At 41.1% G+C, this 19,771-nt stretch overlaps 1 protein-coding gene across 1 annotated transcript in view; it reads left to right on the top strand.

Moving 5' to 3' along the window:
* GRHL2 (grainyhead-like 2 (Drosophila)) overlaps positions 1-19,771 on the top strand; it is a 102,817-nt gene that overhangs the window by 57,625 nt on the left and 25,421 nt on the right. The window contains exons 5-8 of the mRNA XM_009891912.1: positions 1,030-1,082; positions 4,496-4,652; positions 7,127-7,238; positions 13,327-13,421. Coding sequence (XP_009890214.1) covers positions 1,030-1,082; positions 4,496-4,652; positions 7,127-7,238; positions 13,327-13,421 — 417 coding nt within the window. The remainder of the gene's footprint in view (positions 1-1,029; positions 1,083-4,495; positions 4,653-7,126; positions 7,239-13,326; positions 13,422-19,771) is intronic.

The raw sequence follows: 19,771 nt of genomic DNA, 5'->3' as shown, positions 1-19,771 counted from the left end.
ATTTAGTTTATCTGTTCTACTGCTTATGGATCCTTGACTTTTGATCTTCAGGAAATATTCCTAACTGGTACATAATACCTTTGCACTTAACTAGTATCTGACTGGATGTTTGTTGTGGAACAGTTGTGCATAAGGTTTTCAAAATTGTCTGACTTGACACTTCTGGAAACAAAACAGCTTTTTTTTAATTGCTAACTGGTGGTCACAAAAGAAATCCCAGAGATTAAATGTAATGATCTATCGGTGAATCAGAGAGACATCAGCAAAAACATGTTTGAGGCAAAAGGCAAGCCAAGAAGAAGCAACAAGGCTTACATAGTAGAGTATGAATGGGCTTGTTTGGTCAGTAAGACAGGGCACAAATCCTTGCTTAGTCTGTGTAAAAAAAAAATATTCATTTTTTCAGAATTCCACCTCTTGATGTAATTTGTTTTGATAGATATGTTTTTATTTTATAAACAGTGACTGTAGGTCTCCTTTAATCTGGTAAAGAGTGCATTTCTCTCAAACAGAATCTTTCATCGAAGGTAAAATACTTTCTTAGCCTGTGTCACCACTCCTATTCAAAATAGACAGTATAGCAATCCAAATTTTTGCCAGAATTTCATTTTAGGCCTTAAGGACAGCTGGCCACACACACACTTTTAAATAAAGCCAAACAAAATAAAAAATGAAGTCTCTAGGAAAACTATGATTTCATTTGAAAATCTACTCGTCTTTGAGATGGGGTACATTTTTACAGGCTTATTATAGAATATATTAATGTGTAAGCAAGGAGTTTAATAAAGCAGAAGATGTTTTTCAGCTACATTCCTGTAGCAGTTAGGTTATGAGAAACTCTAAAAGCTTGACGTAAATGAATTATCTCTGTCAATTCTAATGTAAAGACCATGTAGGCTCCAGTTTTTAGGGATCTTGAGTTTTAAATGGTTGATGGTTTCTTCTGAGGGGTCCTTAAATAAGTGTAATTCTACTTTTGTTGGATTTACATTTTGATTGTATCAAACCAAATTTTTTTTTGTTTTTCAGAAGTATCGCAGTGTGTCAGTGGGGGCTGAGGAATATATTTATGAACAAACAAGGTACGGCATAAGCTTTGAAATATGTTGACTGGCATCACATAGGAATGTATGGAGCAGAGGCTGCCTGTGTCCACTTCCCACCCTCCCTTTCACCCCGCTGGGGCACCTGCAGGGCTCCCTGGACGTTGCCCAGCATCACTTTCCCCTTCTCCTGCGCATGTTAGCTTTTGCATCTGGCCAGTCTCTATCTTCAATTGTTGTCTTCCCTCAGCATTGTTTTAAGTTAGTAACTCCTCTAAACCCCCCGGACATAGGCAGGATTAAAACTGTGAAGAGAGGTCCCCCAGGTAACAGGGCACAGCTTTGACAGCCAGGTCATGGAACATCTTCCCCACCTTTCAGGATGGTGGAATGCACAAGTGAGATGTCCAGGATGGTTGAACTGCTCCTCCAACCTTACGGAATTCCCATCTTTATTTTTCCTTTCTGTTTTTTTTTCTAGTTACTCCTAGTAGATTTTCTGGGAAACCCTCTGTCTTTTACGCTGCTTGTTGTGATACTTAATTTTTACCTATAATATAGTATAAATGAAGTATCTATCACAAACCATGTAAAGAAACCTAAGAATTCCAGAAAGTTTTTAAAAAGGTTTCAAAAATTGAAGATTGAGGAATAGTGTCCTCCTTAAGCACAGAAAAATGCATGCGTAGAATGGGCAAACACTGGAGAGTCACTTTAACTAATAAAGACTGTAATCAGTAAGGTTTGCAAGCTGATGCTTCATTTCGTGCTTGTGAATAGTTCTGTTTATATCCGACAGATTACTCTTAATTTAGAAACAGGAACATACCTACATATTTTTCCTGGAGTAGGCATATGACTGCTGCTGTAGTGGAGGTTCCTTACAGCTTGATCTTTTTTCTGAGGAATATTAAAACAATCATTAACTGCAGTGAGCTCAGAACTGAGTCATTATATAGGCAGTACATATGAAACAGGTATTTAGCAAAGACTGCTCACTTACTACACTGGATATTTATAGAATTGAATCCTGAAGCGCTGGCATCATTAACAATTTTCAGACATAAAGTCTTTCATGCCATGGCCCAGGTCCACGTTAGAATGTAACCTCCAAATGCACACTAAGAAAAACGAAATACATCTTTCCTGGGAGTTACCTGGAAGTGATAGGTGCTCAGAAACCAAAGCTTCAGATTGAAAAAAAGCAGTAATTTGAGGCCTGATAGAAGATCCCTTAATGACTACACAGGGCTTGAGTTAATACTTGTGGTGAGATTCAGAATAGTATTATAATAATTTGAGCGACTACCGTAAATTTTAAGGGTAATAGTAATTCTACTGCTATAGGGCATGCTTTGACTGAAGGTGGGAACAAGAAGAAAGTTCCCAGAGCTACTGCAAGATCGGCCAGGTGCAGCGTGTCTCGGATTTACACTTTTTGATGTCTTTCTGAAATATACAGAATGCCAGGAAACAGGAGACCAGACCGTGGCAGACTGTAGGCAGCTCTGTTAAGACACGATGTGTCTGACTAGTTCGTCCTGAGCCCTTCTCAGCACATGTCCTCGTTAGGCCTTTGGTCTGGTGGGAGGTTTTGAGGTGCATCTCCCAGAGATGCTTTGGTATGCGTCATGCAGCAGTCTTGCAGCACACGACCTGCAGTCCCTTTGTGTGACACTAAATCAGAGCATGTGCCCCCACCACTGATCAATCCATAGGACAAATATGTGCAGCGGGGATGAATGCTGGGTCCGCAGCACCAGTGGTTCTGCACTTTCAGTCGGCTTGGACAGGGCCGTACTGCTTGCCAGTGTCGACAGAGCCTCTGTTCCCCTTGCACACAGGACAGAGGGACGGTGGCAGCGGAGGGGACCACAGCCCGCTTCGTGCTGCCTTTCCGCTGTGCGTGAGAGCCTGCACATCGGCAGCAGCTACACTGTTGGGAATCGCTGGTACTGCTGCCAGTGGGTTGGATAGGTATAGGTTAGTGTTTGCTTTTTACCTTGGTTTTGCTTTGATTTGTAACTTTGAAGCAACTGGCAAAATGGCTGGATTTCCATTTATAAGCTAGAGTAATCAGAAACAGAAATTATTTTGCTAGTAAACTAAATAATTGATACTAAGCTGTCTGAAACGTCTTCCTTTGGATGAAAAGACAGTGGATCGGGTTATTTTTTTTCCTTCTACCTTCTCTACAAGTGGGAATTTAAATGTTATTATTATGCATGCATTTTAGTGATTTTTTTTTTTCCATTAGTTAAAAATGTTTTTGTCTTGCCCTTATTTCCATATTGCTGTGGCAGTGTTAAGAAGATCCAGAGTATTTGCTTGAACTAGAAAATTAAGGATGTACTGTTGTTTTGGACCAACATATTCGTCCTTTTAGTTCTACTCCAGCACTGCTGAAATACTTTGCTGAATTAGGACCTTTGTGAAAATGCTTCCTCTGTACCTCCTACTTTTGTGAGAACATCCCGCAAGTGACTCCTTGCATTAAGCTTCCTGTGGTGACCAAATGTAGTTTGAAGACAAGATTTTTTCTGCAAGGTTAACATTATTTTTCATTTAACAGAATGTGAGGAGCTGCAGGCATCGTTTTTATTGGATTATTGTTCAAGCCCGTTATTGGAGGAGGCAGCTGGAAGAGGCTCTGTGAGAATTTGTTCAGCTAACAGTTCACTAGTTAATGGAGCTTTTTAACTTTTCATGGTTTGAGAACTGCTTTAAAGGTGGAAGGTTCTCCTGTGAAGGAGGACCTTTTCTAAAATCTGACTTCCAACACAAGAGCAAACTCTGCTTTTCTCTAATTTTTTCTTTTTCTAAAGGGAGCTTACTTGATTGCAGATACAACTAAATGTAGGTACTTTGTTCTATCTGATTAATTTTGAAAAGAAGGCTTGTAAAAACCTTGATTGCACATTGACTTTAAACAAATGAACCTACTGTCCTTTCTGATTGTATTTGTTCTCTGCTCTGTGCTGAAAGTAGCAGGTGGACTTTCCATTCTCCATGTCCATCTTTTGCAATAAGTTTTATTCTGTGTTTTTTTTTTTTTTTTTAATTTATCTTTCTGTGACACTTCTAAGTTTAAATGTCTGTGGAGGTAGCTGGTGTCCTATAAATCATACTGAATTTCCTCCTGGTATTTAGCACTCTGATTGTGGGGTATGTAGTGTTGTACTTCATGATGGTTCTTTGCAGAGAAAGTAAAGGTGTAGCCTGTGCTCCAAGCGACTTACAGTCCAGATAGTTTTACGCTTGATTTCCAGATCTGATGAACTTGAAAAAAGAAAATTGCATTCTTAAATATCTGTGTGACCTTTTCCTGGAATTTTATTATTAGCTTTTTATGCCTTGCTTATACAATGCATGAAATACATAATAAATGGGGACAAAGAGAAAAGGAGAAAGTGATATGAATTTTGTTGGTGTTTCTCTCCCTGTCTTTTCAGCAGCACTTTTCAGTATACGCTAGAAGCTACCAAATCTCTGCGTCAAAAGCAAGGGGAGGGGCCCATGACCTACTTGAACAAAGGACAGTTCTACGCCATCACCTTGAGTGAGACGGGAGACAACAAATGTTTCCGGCATCCCATCAGCAAAGTCAGGGTATAGTCCAATTTCTTTAATGTAGTTGTGGTTGGTTGGTTTTTAATTATTTTTTTCTTGTGTGAGAGGACAGAGCGAGCTTACTCTTATGCCAAATGTAAGGGTGGGAGGGTAATATTGATGGTGGTCTCAAGTATTTTGGGGTCTAGTTTTTTCAAAACTGTGATCTTGTGTGTTAATTATATACATATGTGCTTCAGTTTGTGGTTTGGCAGAACGGGAATTGCACAGATACTGCACTTGACATTGGTGAACCCATCATTGCCATGATTAAAGAAAAAAATCAGAGAACTGCTACATCTACTGTTTAAGTCCATCTTCATTCACTTGTGCACTTCAGCAGCTGCTTTCCAGTGCATTTCAGATCAAATGTGGAGATTTGAAGCCACCCTTTGTGACTTACATTTTAAATCATTTACATTGTGTAAATGTGAGCTTTCACTTGATATTCACGCAGAAGTATGACAAAATGGATGATTTTCATCTTAGATTCCATGGGTAGAACTGTAGCTTGGGTATTCAGCAACATCTACCTGGTGAAAGGGCCTCCTGATTTCCCTGGTAATGTTTTTCAGTAAGCAAAGCCTAACCCAGTAACCTTGGAATGAACAATGAGCCTCAAAGTTGCTGCCCTGCAAATTTCACCCTGAAGCTGGAAGGGCTGCATATGCATGAGGCTGCAGACGTGCTTCCATCCAAATAAATGAAGTACTGTAAAAATGTTCTGACTTTAGTCGAAGGAACCAATGAAAGTCAACGTGAGCAGTGAAGCAGACAACAACCTATATGTTTCTATCATAAATGAATTTTAGAGACACTCTTCCTAAAGAGAGGCAACGATTTGTAAACCTGAACAGCAGTTAATTTTTAGCCTGGTTTCCTAAGGACATGAGGCTGATGATGGTGTTTTGTTGTTGGCTGAAGCTGATGTAAGGCTTCTCTGCTGCTGAAGTGTCCCTCCCTGCCAGCCACCCGTTCCGTCCCCCTTTGTGGTGCCAGCTCTAGCACTTGTACAGCTGAAACAAGAGTCAGGAGCTCACTGGTCTGGCTGAAAACCAGTCCTTATAAATCTCATTCACTGCACAGCCGTGAGTTTTGAAGCTGTGGCAACAGAAGGGTGGAAATGGTAAAGGAGAGGTGAGACCATTTCTTTTGGAGGATGTGCAGTTTACGGAAGATTGTGAAACCACACGCAACTTTCATGATCATGTTCTGTTTGCCAGGCCCCCAGCCAAGTGACTGTTGAATTTATTGCCAGTTCCATCCAAACCTGACAGAGGGGCAAGAGGTTTTGAAGGTATTAAACCTCTACAAGTTCCATGTCAGTGGTTCATAGAGGAAAAAAATTAATGCTGTCCTTGGGGGAAGAGCTACAGTCTGCACTGCCAGTTCTGGTTAGTGCATCAGCTGGTCACCAACACGTACCTGACGGACAGCCAGTGTGCATATGCGTAACTCGGGACTCATCCACTGCTTATACTGCCTCGTGCCCACGCAGTAGCTAGACACGGAAGACGCAGTGATGATGTTCGGCTTTTATAGGTGGAATGGAGAAGGTCACAGAGCACGTGAGGGGTTACGGTAGTGACTGTGTGGAGGGGTGTAGATTGTGAATCAATCGTGATCCAGCTCCTCGGCTTACACCAGCTTGATGGTGTTTTTTATGAGCTTGGTGACTCAGGGTTAAAGGAAGAACAGGAACAAAAGAGGTTATTTAAAAGTGAATTTTTTGTTCTCTGTGATTTCTTTTCACTTCAGTTTACCTAGTATGAGCATTCTTTCATTGTTTTGTGTTTTTTGTTTTACTTGCCTACAGCAGGGCTTTTTTAAAAGCCTTTATTACTCATGTGAAGTTTTGCATAAAGTTTCAATCTGTTTCCTTTGAATCACACAGTTTAACAAAGGGAGTTCAGAACTTGAACTGAAAAGCTCAGGAAAACCCAGTAAATAGTCGTACTGAATTTGTGATTAAATACATGTATGCAAAAGTGCTGCTACTGAGAAGGGTATTTGGACTATGTATAGTAAAACTAAAAATGCCCTGCCTTTATCCAGGGAGCCTGAGCTCAGTAACAACGTATCCCTTTACAGTGCAAGGTCATCTTCCAGAGTAACAAGGAATCTGAACTCTAGCACTTGGACTGGACTTGGATCAGAATTGGAATTTGGGATCCTCTGACTTTGAAATGACCACTTTTTACTTAAGGGAACTTAGACTTCTTAGATCTAAGAATATGATTAAATTTTATTTGGACTATCAAGAATGTAATTTTAAAACTACACTTATTCTGCCCTGAGTCTTTAAGTGCATTGGAGTATTAGACTGGAATAAAACCCAGCAATCTTCTACAACCAAAGTACTGGGGAAGGACAGTGACTAGATCAGCGTTAGAGGCATATGGGAAATTTTCAGTTTTGTGTTTCTGACTATTAATTATATTAACTAACGCAACTTGTGCTGTTGATTTTCTTAGAGCGTGGTCATGGTTGTTTTCAGTGAGGATAAAAACAGAGACGAACAACTGAAATACTGGAAATACTGGCACTCTCGGCAGCACACAGCTAAACAGAGGGTCCTCGACATTGGTGAGTGTGAGAAGATCTCCAGATGTTTCAGGGAAGCTTGTAGAACGTGGAAAGCTCTGGTACCTTGCACAGGGATTGGGGTGGGATATATTGGCAGTGGTTGCAAAGCTTGTACCACAGTTTTTAGCAATGGCTCATCCCTGCTAGGACTGTGCTACGGGGTCTGGAAAGCAGGATGGAGACCATGCAGAAGGAATGGTCCTCAGTAGTCACAAAGAAGAGCTGCCTCTTGCGTGTGTATTTAATGGCGTTCCACGTTCTGCTGCTGGGAAGTCAAGGTCTGCACCTCCTCAGGAATGGCAGTGTTTGTTTCCTTTAGTTTTTCAAAGACTGATCCACTGTTTGATCCAGTAACAGTAGCAGCCCACATAACAGTTATGTTAGCTAATCTGATGTGTAGTGCAGGCTGAGAGTGAAGATGCCATCATTATGGTGACTACAAAGGAGCGCACAGGCCTCCTACACCCCCAGTCTTTGAGTCTTGTTGGTGTCAGAGAGAAGTGAGGGAGAATCGAGCTCTGGTGTGCTATCCTGAGAGACCTGTTTACCGTTCATCCCATCTAAAGTATTTACAAGCCCATTTCAGGCACAACTACCCTATCCGCATGCTTGGGAAATTTTAGCAGAGGAAGAACACGTACCTGCTGCCAAGGAGCCTGAAGTTGAAATCTGTGGGAGTGTCTAGACATCAAGCGCGTCTCCCCTCCCACGTGCAGTTTACACATGCAGCCATCTGCAGCGGATTCCAGTCAAAGGAGTCAGGGAGACCAAAGCAGACAAAGTCTATCTTGTTTTGACCGCCTGAGGGAACCAAACCATTGAATGGCAGGAATGAGAGGGGGCAGAGAGGAGGGGGAAAAATAAGCAGGGTTACTTGGAGAGAGCACTGCAAGACTTCAGGGGTGATCGAACACCTGCAGTGCTGGGGACAGTCCCTAAATGGTCCTACTCATGCAGAGTAGCCTTTCGACTTTGAAATGTTGCAGCCTTCACTGAGGCTTTATTTAAAGTCAGGTGTATTTGATCAAAGCAGTTCTTCCTGAATCTCCTCTCTGCCTCTTGTCTTACCATCATAGTTCTGGCTGAACTGTTTCCCTTGCTTTTTTTTTTCTGTCCTTTGGGGTAGTTAAGACAGTAAAACCTCCACCCCTGACCAAATCAATCCTATCATGACACGTTAAAAGAACAAGTATGCCACGTCACAGCTATTTCTGAAAGCTGCCTGGTTTGGTTTTTTTTTTTTTTTTTTGGTGCTAGTCCCTACAAGCTTGCAGTGCTAATACTCATACCTTTGAAGGTATGTGCTGAGGAGCTTGTTCCACTGCAGTGCCAACACCCTCCAACTCCACCACCCTCGTGGTGTACCGGCACATTTCAGTCCCCATACCCGAACGAGTCAGCTTATGATACATACTCTGTAAAACAGCACTCTGCAAAACAAGTGTTGTACGTGAGCTGTGTGTTTATCTGTGTTAAAGTGAATGCCTTTTATGTTTCCATTAGTTTGAGATGAAATAGGTCTGTGCTAACTTTTGAGGCACTCTGGCGCATATTCTTTATTTGGACTGCAAACATGAGCAAAGCCTGGTGTAGTAAGTCTTACTGATATAGCACTCCATGTCAGACCTAAGAACTGTAAGAGCACAGTTCACAGAATCACAGAATGGTTAGGGTTGGAAGGGACCTCTGGAGATCATCTAGTCCAACCCCCCCACCAGAGCAGGGTCACCTACAGCACGTTACACAGGACAGCGTCCAGGCGGGTTTTGAATGTCTCCAGAGTGGGAGACTCCACAACCTCTCTGGGCAGCCTGTTCCAGTGCTCCACTAACCTCAAAGTAAGAAGTTCCTCCTCATGTTAAGATGGACCTTCCTATGTTCAAGCTTGTGCCCATTACCCCTCGTCCTATCACTGGGCACCACTGAAAAAAGACTGCTCCCATCCCCCTGGCACCCTCCCTTTAAGTATTTGTATGTATTAATAAGATCCCCCCTCAATCTTCTTTTCTCTAGACTAAAGAGACCCAAGGCCCTCAGCCTTTCCTCATATGAGAGATGTTCCAATCCCCTAATCAGTTCATCTCAACATTTTCAGAAGAAAGACCTAGACGTTACTCAGTAGTGTTTTCTTTAGAACAATTGAAATACGGCCTTAGCTCTTACCAAATACAGTGCTTTCAAAGTACATTGCATTTATTTGGGACTTACATTGTGGATATTTGGCTTATTAGGGCAGAATGGCTCCCAACTACATTTCCCATACAAGAATCAAGCTGCATTTAGCAAAATCTTCCAATTTTCTCATTAGATGATCTAACTGGGCAGCTGCATCCAAATTTGAAGTTGGCCCTGCTTTGAGTGGGAGTAGGGTAGGGGTTAAACCAGATAACCTGCAGGGGTCCCTTCCAAGTGAAATTATTGTGTGGCTTTATGAAGATTTCCCTTTACATTAAAAATTCAGATCCTTGAAGTGTTCCTGCAAAGGACTACTGAATTAGTGTCCAGACCCTGTGTAGTTAACAGGGAGAATTAGGTGTCTATGAGGGAGATTAGCAAATGCCAGGATACGCCCTGGAGAACCATTTTAAACAGGCAGTGAGAAAAGCTTGTTCAGGACAGGGGTGTGTCTTAGGTTTGTCCCATCTTCGGGGGACGGTCTGGCAATCTGCTGGTAGCCCTACTTCTCTGTTATTTTGGCTTTCACTCCCAACTATCAGTAGTATATAAAGTGTTAATCATGTATTAAGCTCCTTTAAAACTATCTGTGAATAGCCATAAACCTGTATTACCTGTTCCATAGTGGTTGATAATCATTAATACTATTTTAACTTAACGTTTGTAGCATATGTTTGACATAGGTGGATCCTTTTTAATTGTTTATGAATGCACTTTTAATCTAGAGTGTGACTTGGTCCTTAGCATGCAGGGGATCAAATGAATTTGGGATGTTGCAGTTCGGAGGTTCAGCTATTCAGCCCTCAGATAGGGATGAGGACTCTGCTTATGCTGCTTTCACTGGTGGCACAGGTCTGTCTGTCTGCCTTCTGGCCTGCAGTTGTATTCTGGAGGTCAGAGGAATAGATTGACTTGTTCCCTCACTCTGGTCACGCAGGGGTCACTGATTTCATTTGTTTTGTGTGCTGGCTGGTGCACCTCCTGGGAGGAAGGATGGTTGAATGGATTAGATGCACAGGGCCTGATGATGCACTGAAATGAGGAGAATAAGCATGTACTTACATGTAAGCAGGTCCTTTAGGGCTTGAGGAATCAACCTGAGGACTTGACAGTTATTAAGCAAGAAGGAAAGGTGTTTTTCAGAATTTAGGCTCTATGCTGTTTATGGATTTTTCTGGAGGAGGAGGAGGGAGGCACTTCCACTGTTTTTAGTAGGAGTGAGGAAAAAAAAATCTGACTTTTCCACAGTCCTGTGCTGTGACATTGGATTTTTCTTTTAAAATAATGTCACATAAAGAATACAATACTAGATTGCAGCAAATATTGATTATTTAGGATCAGTACCATAATTTGACATACTGGAACAGGTTCAAACATGGACATAAAGGGTGAGTGTGGAAGCTTTAGTTTGGGGTTATTTGTGCTCCAGAGTCTTGCCCATATTTTTTTTTCAGGATGGTTTGTATTATTTATGTGCACCATACAAAAACTACTACAATAGTATGTAATGCATGCAAATGATTGGTGTTTAATGTTGAAATTTCCCATTATTTAGTATGCAGTTTACCCAACAAAAGAGGAAATAATTCCTGTAGAGCCATTTTCTTGCATATCGAAGAACCTCAGTTTTCTCTTTCTGATAACTCACAGCAGCAGAAGAGGTCAAATTGTAGTCACACTAACAACTTTCAAATATTGTTGGATGTAGATGCTTTCTTAATCTATTGAGGATCCTTCTTTAATTATCTGTAAATTGAGGGGAATAGGATGCACTTCTGTTCTTAAACAGCATGTCACATAGACATTCCGTGAGATATGTGTTTGGCAATTAAGAAAGCGGAGGCATGTGTTGGGGGAAGGGAAGGGTTGGTGGGATGCGAGGTTCTGACAGCCTTTTAGGAGAAGAAAACATGTGTCTTTACAAGACATCTTGTTCATGTCTTTCCAAAGTGCACCTACACAGCACGCCCATATGCAGCAGTCAGTTGCACGAGGCACTTTCTGGTGAATCATAAATTTAAGGGGTGGGTGGATGTGTGCACATGCATATTAAACTACTTATGCATCTTCTAATTCCTCATTTGCATTCCCACACTGAATTTAGATAGTGAAGCCAATGACTTCATTTAGAAAGGAGATCTGAGTTCATGGTGGGAATGAAAAGCCTGCCTGCCCTCTCAAACACCATGCTTACTTGCTGCATCACCAAATAGCTTGTGCTGTTCTTATGGTCAGAACAGTGAATTTTTACTGTATCCAAAATTATTCATGTATTGTGGGTACACAGTTTCCCTTGCCCAGTCAAGTGCCAGCATCCCTGCAGTTCAGTTGAGATAAAAGGTATTTAAAGACCTGTAGATGTGGTGCTTAGGGACGTGGTTTAGTGGTGGACTTGGCGCTGCTAAGTTAATGGTTGGACTTGATGATCTTAAAGGTCTTTTCCAACCTAAACGATTCTATTCTAAGTAATTCTCCTTGCAGCAATGATTTTGTTATAAATTATTTTAAAACAGTTATTACCTAGAAATTATTTTTTAGAGACCAACAATTTATTTCTAGAAGGGCAAAGGAAAGGAATATTGAAACCATTTAGGTGTTTCATTTATAGAATACAAAAACATCCTCTTTCTATAACTGATGACAAAGCTAAGAATCAGTGTGCTTTCTGAAGTGCAGATTTGGGAAAAAGTTAGATCAAGATTGCTGCATGACATAATCTCAGCCCTCTGGCACTGAGCCCAATTACAGCCGTTACGGCCCTGGAGGTATTCTAAGGAAATGTCTATGTCCCGGAGAGAGTCGGTGCATTTGTGTGAAGAATCTGGAAGTTCCTTTAATCAAGGAGATATTACCTCCTTATAAACCTGGTCTTTCTCTTACTCTGTCATCAAAAAGAAAGTGTGTTAAACTGGTTGGCAAAGGGAGAGGAAAAAGTGGTCTTGTTCCTCTTTTTGATTATAAAGAAAACCTGGAAGTTGTCCGTTTTCTGTGGTTTTCCACCTTTATCATTTTTGGTGGGGGTGGGTCATCTTTAACATTTGGACTGCCTCCCTCTTGCTTTGTATTCCTTCTGAAATGCTGGTTTATTGATAATATCAATAGCCCTTTGAAAATAAGTGAGAAGAGGGTGCAGATTCTGTAGTCAGACAATTTAAAAATACTTTATGTTTGTGTGCTATTTTAGTATCATACACACTTTGGAGAAAGGATCTTTGTGGGTTTGTTTGTTTGGAGTTTTTTTGGTTTTTTTTTTTTTTTTTTTTTTTTAAATAGCGATACAGCATCTAGTGCATTAATTCCTGGGAAAGTTGAAATGGCTGGGCAAGGAATGTGCACTACTGATTATTTCTTCCGATGATTGCTGTTAGCTTTTTAGAAAGCTTCTTTAGGATTTACCACAATGTCGTTTATTTATGTCAATGTTTAAACAGTCCCTTTAAATGTTTCAGTAGCTTTTGTTTAATTTTCCAGTTTTGGCCATTCCTTGGCTAAGCTAGTGAATACACCCACTCATTCCCACTACAGTCACATTAATTCCTTTTTGAGAGCAAGCAATATTTTGCAAGAACGATAGCTAGTGATGTACTATGCGTAAGACTCAAGCTGCAGTATATTACCTCTTTGCAATTAAGCTTATTAATAATTCAACATAAGCAACACAAGAGGTAGTTTTGATGCATCAGACATCCCGACTGAAAAAGCAAAGATGTACTATGAAATGTAAAATTGTAAAATCGTTCAAACTTTTTTTGATGAATCTTTTGTTTGTTTGTTATTTCTTACAGCTGATTACAAGGAGAGTTTTAATACTATTGGGAATATTGAAGAAAAAGCAAAGATGTACTATGAAATGTAAAATTGTAAAATCATTCAAACTTTTTTTGATGAATCTTTTGTTTGTTATTTCTTACAGCTGATTACAAGGAGAGTTTTAATACTATTGGGAATATTGAAGAAATCGCGTTCAATGCTGTGTCCTTTACTTGGGATGTCAATGAGGAGGCAAAGGTGAGGAAAAGCCATGCAGATGGTATCCCTTTATAAGTACCATCCATCCTTAGTCACTGTTCCACTTCTCTCCTTGTTAACAATTAATAAGAAGGGTAGATGGAGGTGAGAGAGCTCAGTCTCTGCAAAGCCGGGCAAACCGTGGTCTTTCACTGACCCCAAGGATTCTGGCCATCTGTAAAAGGCAAGATGGTACATAATGGCTGTCGGGGTGGTACAGCGTTCGCACCTGTATCGCTGACAAATAGAGATGTAGTTCTGAGGAAAACCTGCAGGGCTCTCGCAGTGTAGTTTCTACTTGTGGCCTCTCAGTGATTTTCCATTTAAAATGTGGCCAGCCTGAGAAACAGTAAACTTTTTTTTTCCTGCTTGCAAAGTCAGTGTAGGACGCAGGGTGAATGTTTCCTTTCTCTAAATTATCAACTTCCTTTCTACAATATTAACATCTCCAATAATCAATATTCTCTGTGCTAGAGTATGTCTTCCCTTGTGTTTGTGCCATTATTTTTTATAGCATTACACAGGCTGTCCTTGCAATTGGGAAGGAATGTATTTTTGAGGACTGTTTTCGAGGACTGGTGCATTCTTTCTTTCTTTTTTTTTTTTTTTTTTTTTTAAATGGTCAAGTACCCTCAGACATGAGGTTTTGCATTCAGAGATGTGACTGCTACAGTCGGCCTATAAACCAGGACAGCTGAGCACCTTAACAAGTTTCTTACAGATAAGGTAATTCAAAGGGTGCCAGAGTGTTTCAGCTGCATGGACTAGTGTAGGAGACATGAAAAGCTGCCGGTAATTATAAGAAGTTGGCCCCCGGAAAGCAAACAACAAGGGAAATAGGCTGAGTAAAATGAGTGAGGGTAATGCGGGACTCTCAGAGATGTAGAAATAATAAACAGCAAACACTGTTAAGCTTAGGAAACTCCTTGATACTGTTTTCATGTCGAATACAAAATGCCCGGTGCTCAGGTAATGCTAAGGACCTTGCAAACGCAGAGACATCTTCATGCACCATTCCCCGCTGCTTTTCTAACAGAGCATTAGAGAGATTGCATAGAGCGAGTCCTGTGAGAGATTGCATCAAGCACGGAGTGGTGGCATTGACATTCACTGTCCTGACTTGCTGATCGAAGGTGCTGAGGTTTGTAGTAACAGGGATTTTCATCTCTGATGCACATTTTAAAAGAATAGAGCACTTAAAGAAAAGACAATAGTTCTGAAAGCCACCTAGCTCTTTCAAAAGCTGGCCTTGGTAAACACAGTTGTACTTGGCCCAGTTGCTAATGGTGATGTATTTACTCATGTAACGATTACATTCTCACTGCCCCAGATATTCCCCTATTATGTGATTCCATTTCAAAATACAGCGGTATGTAACTCTGCGGTTACAATAGATGACAGTTGTGCGCGTGTGATCATTATGCAAGCAAATGCAGCAAACGCAGGTTTGGGATCTCCAACACGATGGACTTTCCCAAGGACCTTTACAGAAGCCCTGCCAGGGCTAGCGCACGGCAGTCTCGTCCCACCAGCAACTACCATCCCCATTGCCAGAGCTAGCAGTTCTGTAACGCACTTGAATTTGCAGCTGCAAGCCCGGCATGGCAAGGTGCCATGTTGATCTGGGAGCAGGAAAGTCACATCCACTAATGTCAGGTGTTATCCTCGGCCATTTTGTTCTAATCTCACACCGTTCGCATTGTTCCTGCCTTGGGTGTCAGCACATTAAGAACACAACTCTCACAACGGTCACTGGAAAAATAACATAGTAAGATTTTAAAATAATGACTTTCTTATTGTTGCTGGATTAAAAAAGTGTCAGGAGTGAAATTCAAGAAAGCCACTTCTATTTCTGCAGGGAATAGTCATTAAAATGCAAATTGGCTTATGCATATTTATTTTGAGGGTAGTTATCAAATATCTGATCTTTTAGGAGCTTGAACTGCAAATGTATTGATAAAAGTAAGGGAATTCACAACATGCTTTGGTATGGGGCTATCAGGCATAGATCAGTTTGTACCTGAAAGCTTATCACCGTGCATGAAAGTATTTCCCTCCCCGCACATGTGTACACGTGCCCACATGCTTGCTCTTGTTGGAGAGTCTAATACAATAACCAGTTGCGCTGGGTCTGGGAATTCCCATAGGATGCCCCTGCGGTGTTTGAAAGCTGTGGACTCTGAGGCACGTCACTGAAGGCTGTTTTTTCTCCAGCAATTACCTCATCCAAGAGAGACGAAGAATTTCAAGGCCTAATTACAGACTCTCCTTTCTTAAGCTTTTTGAGCGATGATCTTTAAACTGGCTCCATTGTTTCTGCTCAGTGTTGTTTTCCCTCTTCACCACAATTTCAAGATTAAAACTAACTTCACAGGCACAAAGACCTTTCTCTTCTGAGTCAGACAAAAGCGGCACAGAGCAGTTCTTTCCAGGGCCTCTGAGATGTGATGTGATGAAGCGCTCTACTGGCCCGGGAAGAAATAAAGAAAACAGTCTGGTCGTTGGAAGCGCTCAGGGGAGCGGTCTGGAAAAATCAAACAGAAGAAGCAGAAATCATCTAACCAAATATCCCCGTCTCTCCTGGGAGACTAAATCCCGCATCTAGGAAGATTTAACTGGAGCATCGGATTTCTCACTTTCCTACTCCACCTGGAGGGCAGCTGATTTAAAGCCAGATTTCTCCTCCCACACACAAGCAGAGCAGTACCCTCCTCCTGGAAGCTCTTCAGGATGAGGGTACAACAGCGCGGGTGTGACAGCCAGAATCTGCCTGTTACCAGTGAGCCTGCTAAGGGTTTGTGAGGCAGCATCTCACTTGGATCGTATGTGGAAGAAACAGGCATCCAGAGAGAACAGGCAGAGACCTCCCTTTATTGCCTCTGTAACGTGAAGGGAACTGGTGTGTGGGCTCCAGCTCCTCATGCTCGGTCCCTCATCTTCCGACCGCTGCTTGGTCAAACAAGTCAATGGAAGAGGGAATCTTGTACAGCACATGTTGAGCTGTGGAATAATCTCGCCATTGCTTTCCATGGATTTAAGGGAACAGCACCAAAGTCAGAATATAACGTTTCCACTGCTGTATCTGGTCAACAACAGCAGTCCCTTTGCCTTCTGGCAGAGCAGATTTGGGCCTGACACATCCTTACCTTTTTCTAGAGGTCACCGTGGGTCTTGTGGTTCAGAGCAGGATACCGGGAAATAAGGGGAAGGGTTTACAGCCATGTCGAACTCTTCCTTGTGCTGCCTTGAGACAAAAATACTGTGCGATAAGAAAGCAAAGATAGGAAGTGTAGAATACTTTTTGTACAGTCCATCTTCCTTTCACTCCTGTATTTACTTCTACATATAAATATGCAACTTTTATGGGCAAGGTGATTTGTTGGCTCCCTTTGGTTGAACCTGAATGCTATGGTGTTTTTAAAGGAGTTCTTTAAAAAAAGGTACGGAAACAAACAACAATTAACAAGAACTGGCTGACTTTTTAACCATCTTTTAAAAGTCTTTTTATGATATGCTAGCAGGTAGGTAGTTGCTTTGCTGTTGCCCTACAGAAGATTCTGCTGCAGCATCTGGCTGGTTGACAAAATTCTAGTGGAGGCCTTTGAACATAGAGCTCAGCTTTCTTTTTGATAGAAATACATCTGCTTGCTTGGAGTCTGATTGCTGACAGAAGTTAGTTTGCAAGAAAAATAATTAAGAACCAGAACTTTCCTGGTCAAATGAGAATATCCTTGTCATAAACCCTACCAACTCTTTGAGATGTACCTTCTCTCTGATTAATACTTTGCTAATTAAAAAGGTTAGGATGATGGTACTCTGAAACAATACATTAATTGTATATTTTTATGGAAGGCACTTTTTAACCTTAAATTCAAAGATGTGACTTCAGTGAACGGTTGCTAAAGAAAAACATCATCTTAAAGCAGACAAAAATACTTTTCAGTGGTATGAAGAGATTACAGATTTCTGCAAAGCGCTGCAACTTGGACATGCGGTAAACAGACATGTTGACAGATATGTTATTCAGGCAGGTGCTGGCACATGCTTTTTGGTGTGTACAGAAGTTGTATGCTGTGCAGTTGTTGTGTATACTTGCATGCAATCATTGTCCTGCTATATTTAACTGAAATGTAGATCTTTAATCCAAAGTATGCTGAAGTCTCTGGGAACCTTTCCAGTTATTTAATGAGTTTTGGCATAGCCCATACAGTAATAATCTGTGTTTTCAATGAGTGAGTGATTTGCGGGATTAGGTTCTTAGACATTGTGGGCTGAAGTGAGCTTTGATTCCAGTGGGCACAACTGTAAAATCAAGCTGATAGAACAGTACAGTCTATCAGTGATGTGTATTGTGACAATCCATATTTCTTTAACATTGCTAGCAATTCTTAGGACAAGCTTCGACTAGTATCAGAATTATTTTATTCTTCATTATTAATTTCCGTCCTAACTTAGATCAAATTTTGTTTCATTAAGGAGGAAATTAGTATTTTCTTTACTTTAAAAATTTAAAGGTTGGAGGAAGATACTTTATTTGGGGGAATGAGTACCAGAAATTATGTAGGATTAGACTTGGCAACTGGTTTAATAAACCCTGTCTGTGTGTGTATGCGTGCATATATATTTTTTAAATATATATATATATGTCTTGCATGCACACACACTTGTATATATTAAAGAAGAGTTAACCTGTGGTAGCAAATAATGTTGAAATTTCAGTGTATACAAACGGTTCAGTAAGTGTGCATCTGGGATTCAAGGCAAATGGCATTTTTATGTAGTTGCCAGGGTGTGGTGTGGGTTGAGGAAGCTTCAAAAGAGTAGTGTAAACATTTGCTGGAGACATTTGTATTGAAATAAAACAAAGGTCTTACCTTTGTATGGGATTTATAAGGTAACGGCTGGCAGGAGAAACTATAAAACCACACTTTCTGTGTACGGGAGGAATGATGGGATTGATGCTATTCATTTAAGAGACAAGTCATTTAACTCTTTGTTGATACAGTCTGGAGGGATGAACCCCTTTAAAACTGGAATTTGCAAAGACTCATCACCCAGGCGTAGATTCTATGTATTACCAGTATTCAGTAGAGAAATTGCTTTAAGTTTCTGATTTTGTGCTATAACGCACTCTTCCCTCCCTTCTGCCTGTGGCTCTTTCCGAGATGATGGGAGCCAGGAATGTAAATAGTCATAAAAGACTTATATTAGAGGTTTCGTAACTGTAGACCTTTAAAGTGTATAAGCTGAGAAACCACAGCAGGAGTCGTGTTGGCTGGATTAAATGATAAAAGGGGAAATGTATTTCTGGGCCTTGCTTTCTCTAAAGGTAGGTTACTGTGTTTGTGTCTTGTACATCACTAATTATGCTGCAGTGTTTAACAAACAGTAATTCACATAATAACAGCTACACTGTGGAGGAGTGCCTTCCCCGAAAGAGAGAGTGCTTTTTCTAGGCATGCTCTGTAACAAACAGAAGAGTTGTCATTATCTTAGGCCACTTTTGAAACTTTCTCAGGCACCAAATATTTCTCCAAATTAGTTTTTCATTGCCAATGGCATGCCTGAGCTGGAGACTAGATGGGTGGAACTTTATCACTAATTGCTCAAATCTAAGATATGCTGACATTAAAAAAAAAGACATCACTATAACGACAACCCAAACTTGTTCCTGATAGCAAAACATTGCTAAAATCTAGTTTGCACAGGAAAAAAAAAAAAGTTTGTAAATGAATTCCGGTACAGCCATAGTCACATCCATTAAAGTAGTTCTAAGTCAAGTGTAGACAGGGCCCTGGGGGAAAAAAGCAGTGATTTCTACTCCTGCTACTGTCATTTCTACTTAACTCTAAATTGTCTTAACCATGTAACTTTACTGTGCAAGAGACCAGAGCAAGGAGGCTCTTAAACCAGTGTCTTCCAAGGGAGGTAGGATGGGACTCAATCTTTCTGTGGTTGCCCATGGGGTTGTTTTGCTCCTTGTGTCATTGAGAGTGGAAGTACCTGCGTTATGGACAGGAGCTGCAAAGGAGGGAGAGATGAGGGTTGTAAAGGGCAAAGCAGGCTGTGCTTGGACAGGCAGCTGAAATGGAAGCAGGCAGCATTCCTCGGCCACTGCCTTAAGGAGGTGAAGGTTTCTGGGCAGGGCAGGGGCAGAGAGAAGAGGACTGTCCAGAGGATTCCCGGGGCCCTGTTCACTGCAGCAGCTTGCTGCACCATGGTGTTGAAACTGCAAATCCTCAGTCATGCAAAGAAAAAAACCACCTACAATCAGCTCAAGTGACAGAACTTCTGCCCTCTCACCCCTCCCTTCCCCCCCCCCCCATGTTTTCCAAATCCAAAGTCAGTGT

This window comes from Charadrius vociferus, unplaced genomic scaffold, assembly GCF_000708025.1.
Source record: "Charadrius vociferus isolate BGI_N301 unplaced genomic scaffold, ASM70802v2 scaffold15, whole genome shotgun sequence".
NCBI classification, from domain to species: domain Eukaryota; kingdom Metazoa; phylum Chordata; class Aves; order Charadriiformes; family Charadriidae; genus Charadrius; species Charadrius vociferus.
Note: the sequence above shows the minus strand (reverse complement) of the source record. Positions and strands in the feature narration are given on the sequence as shown.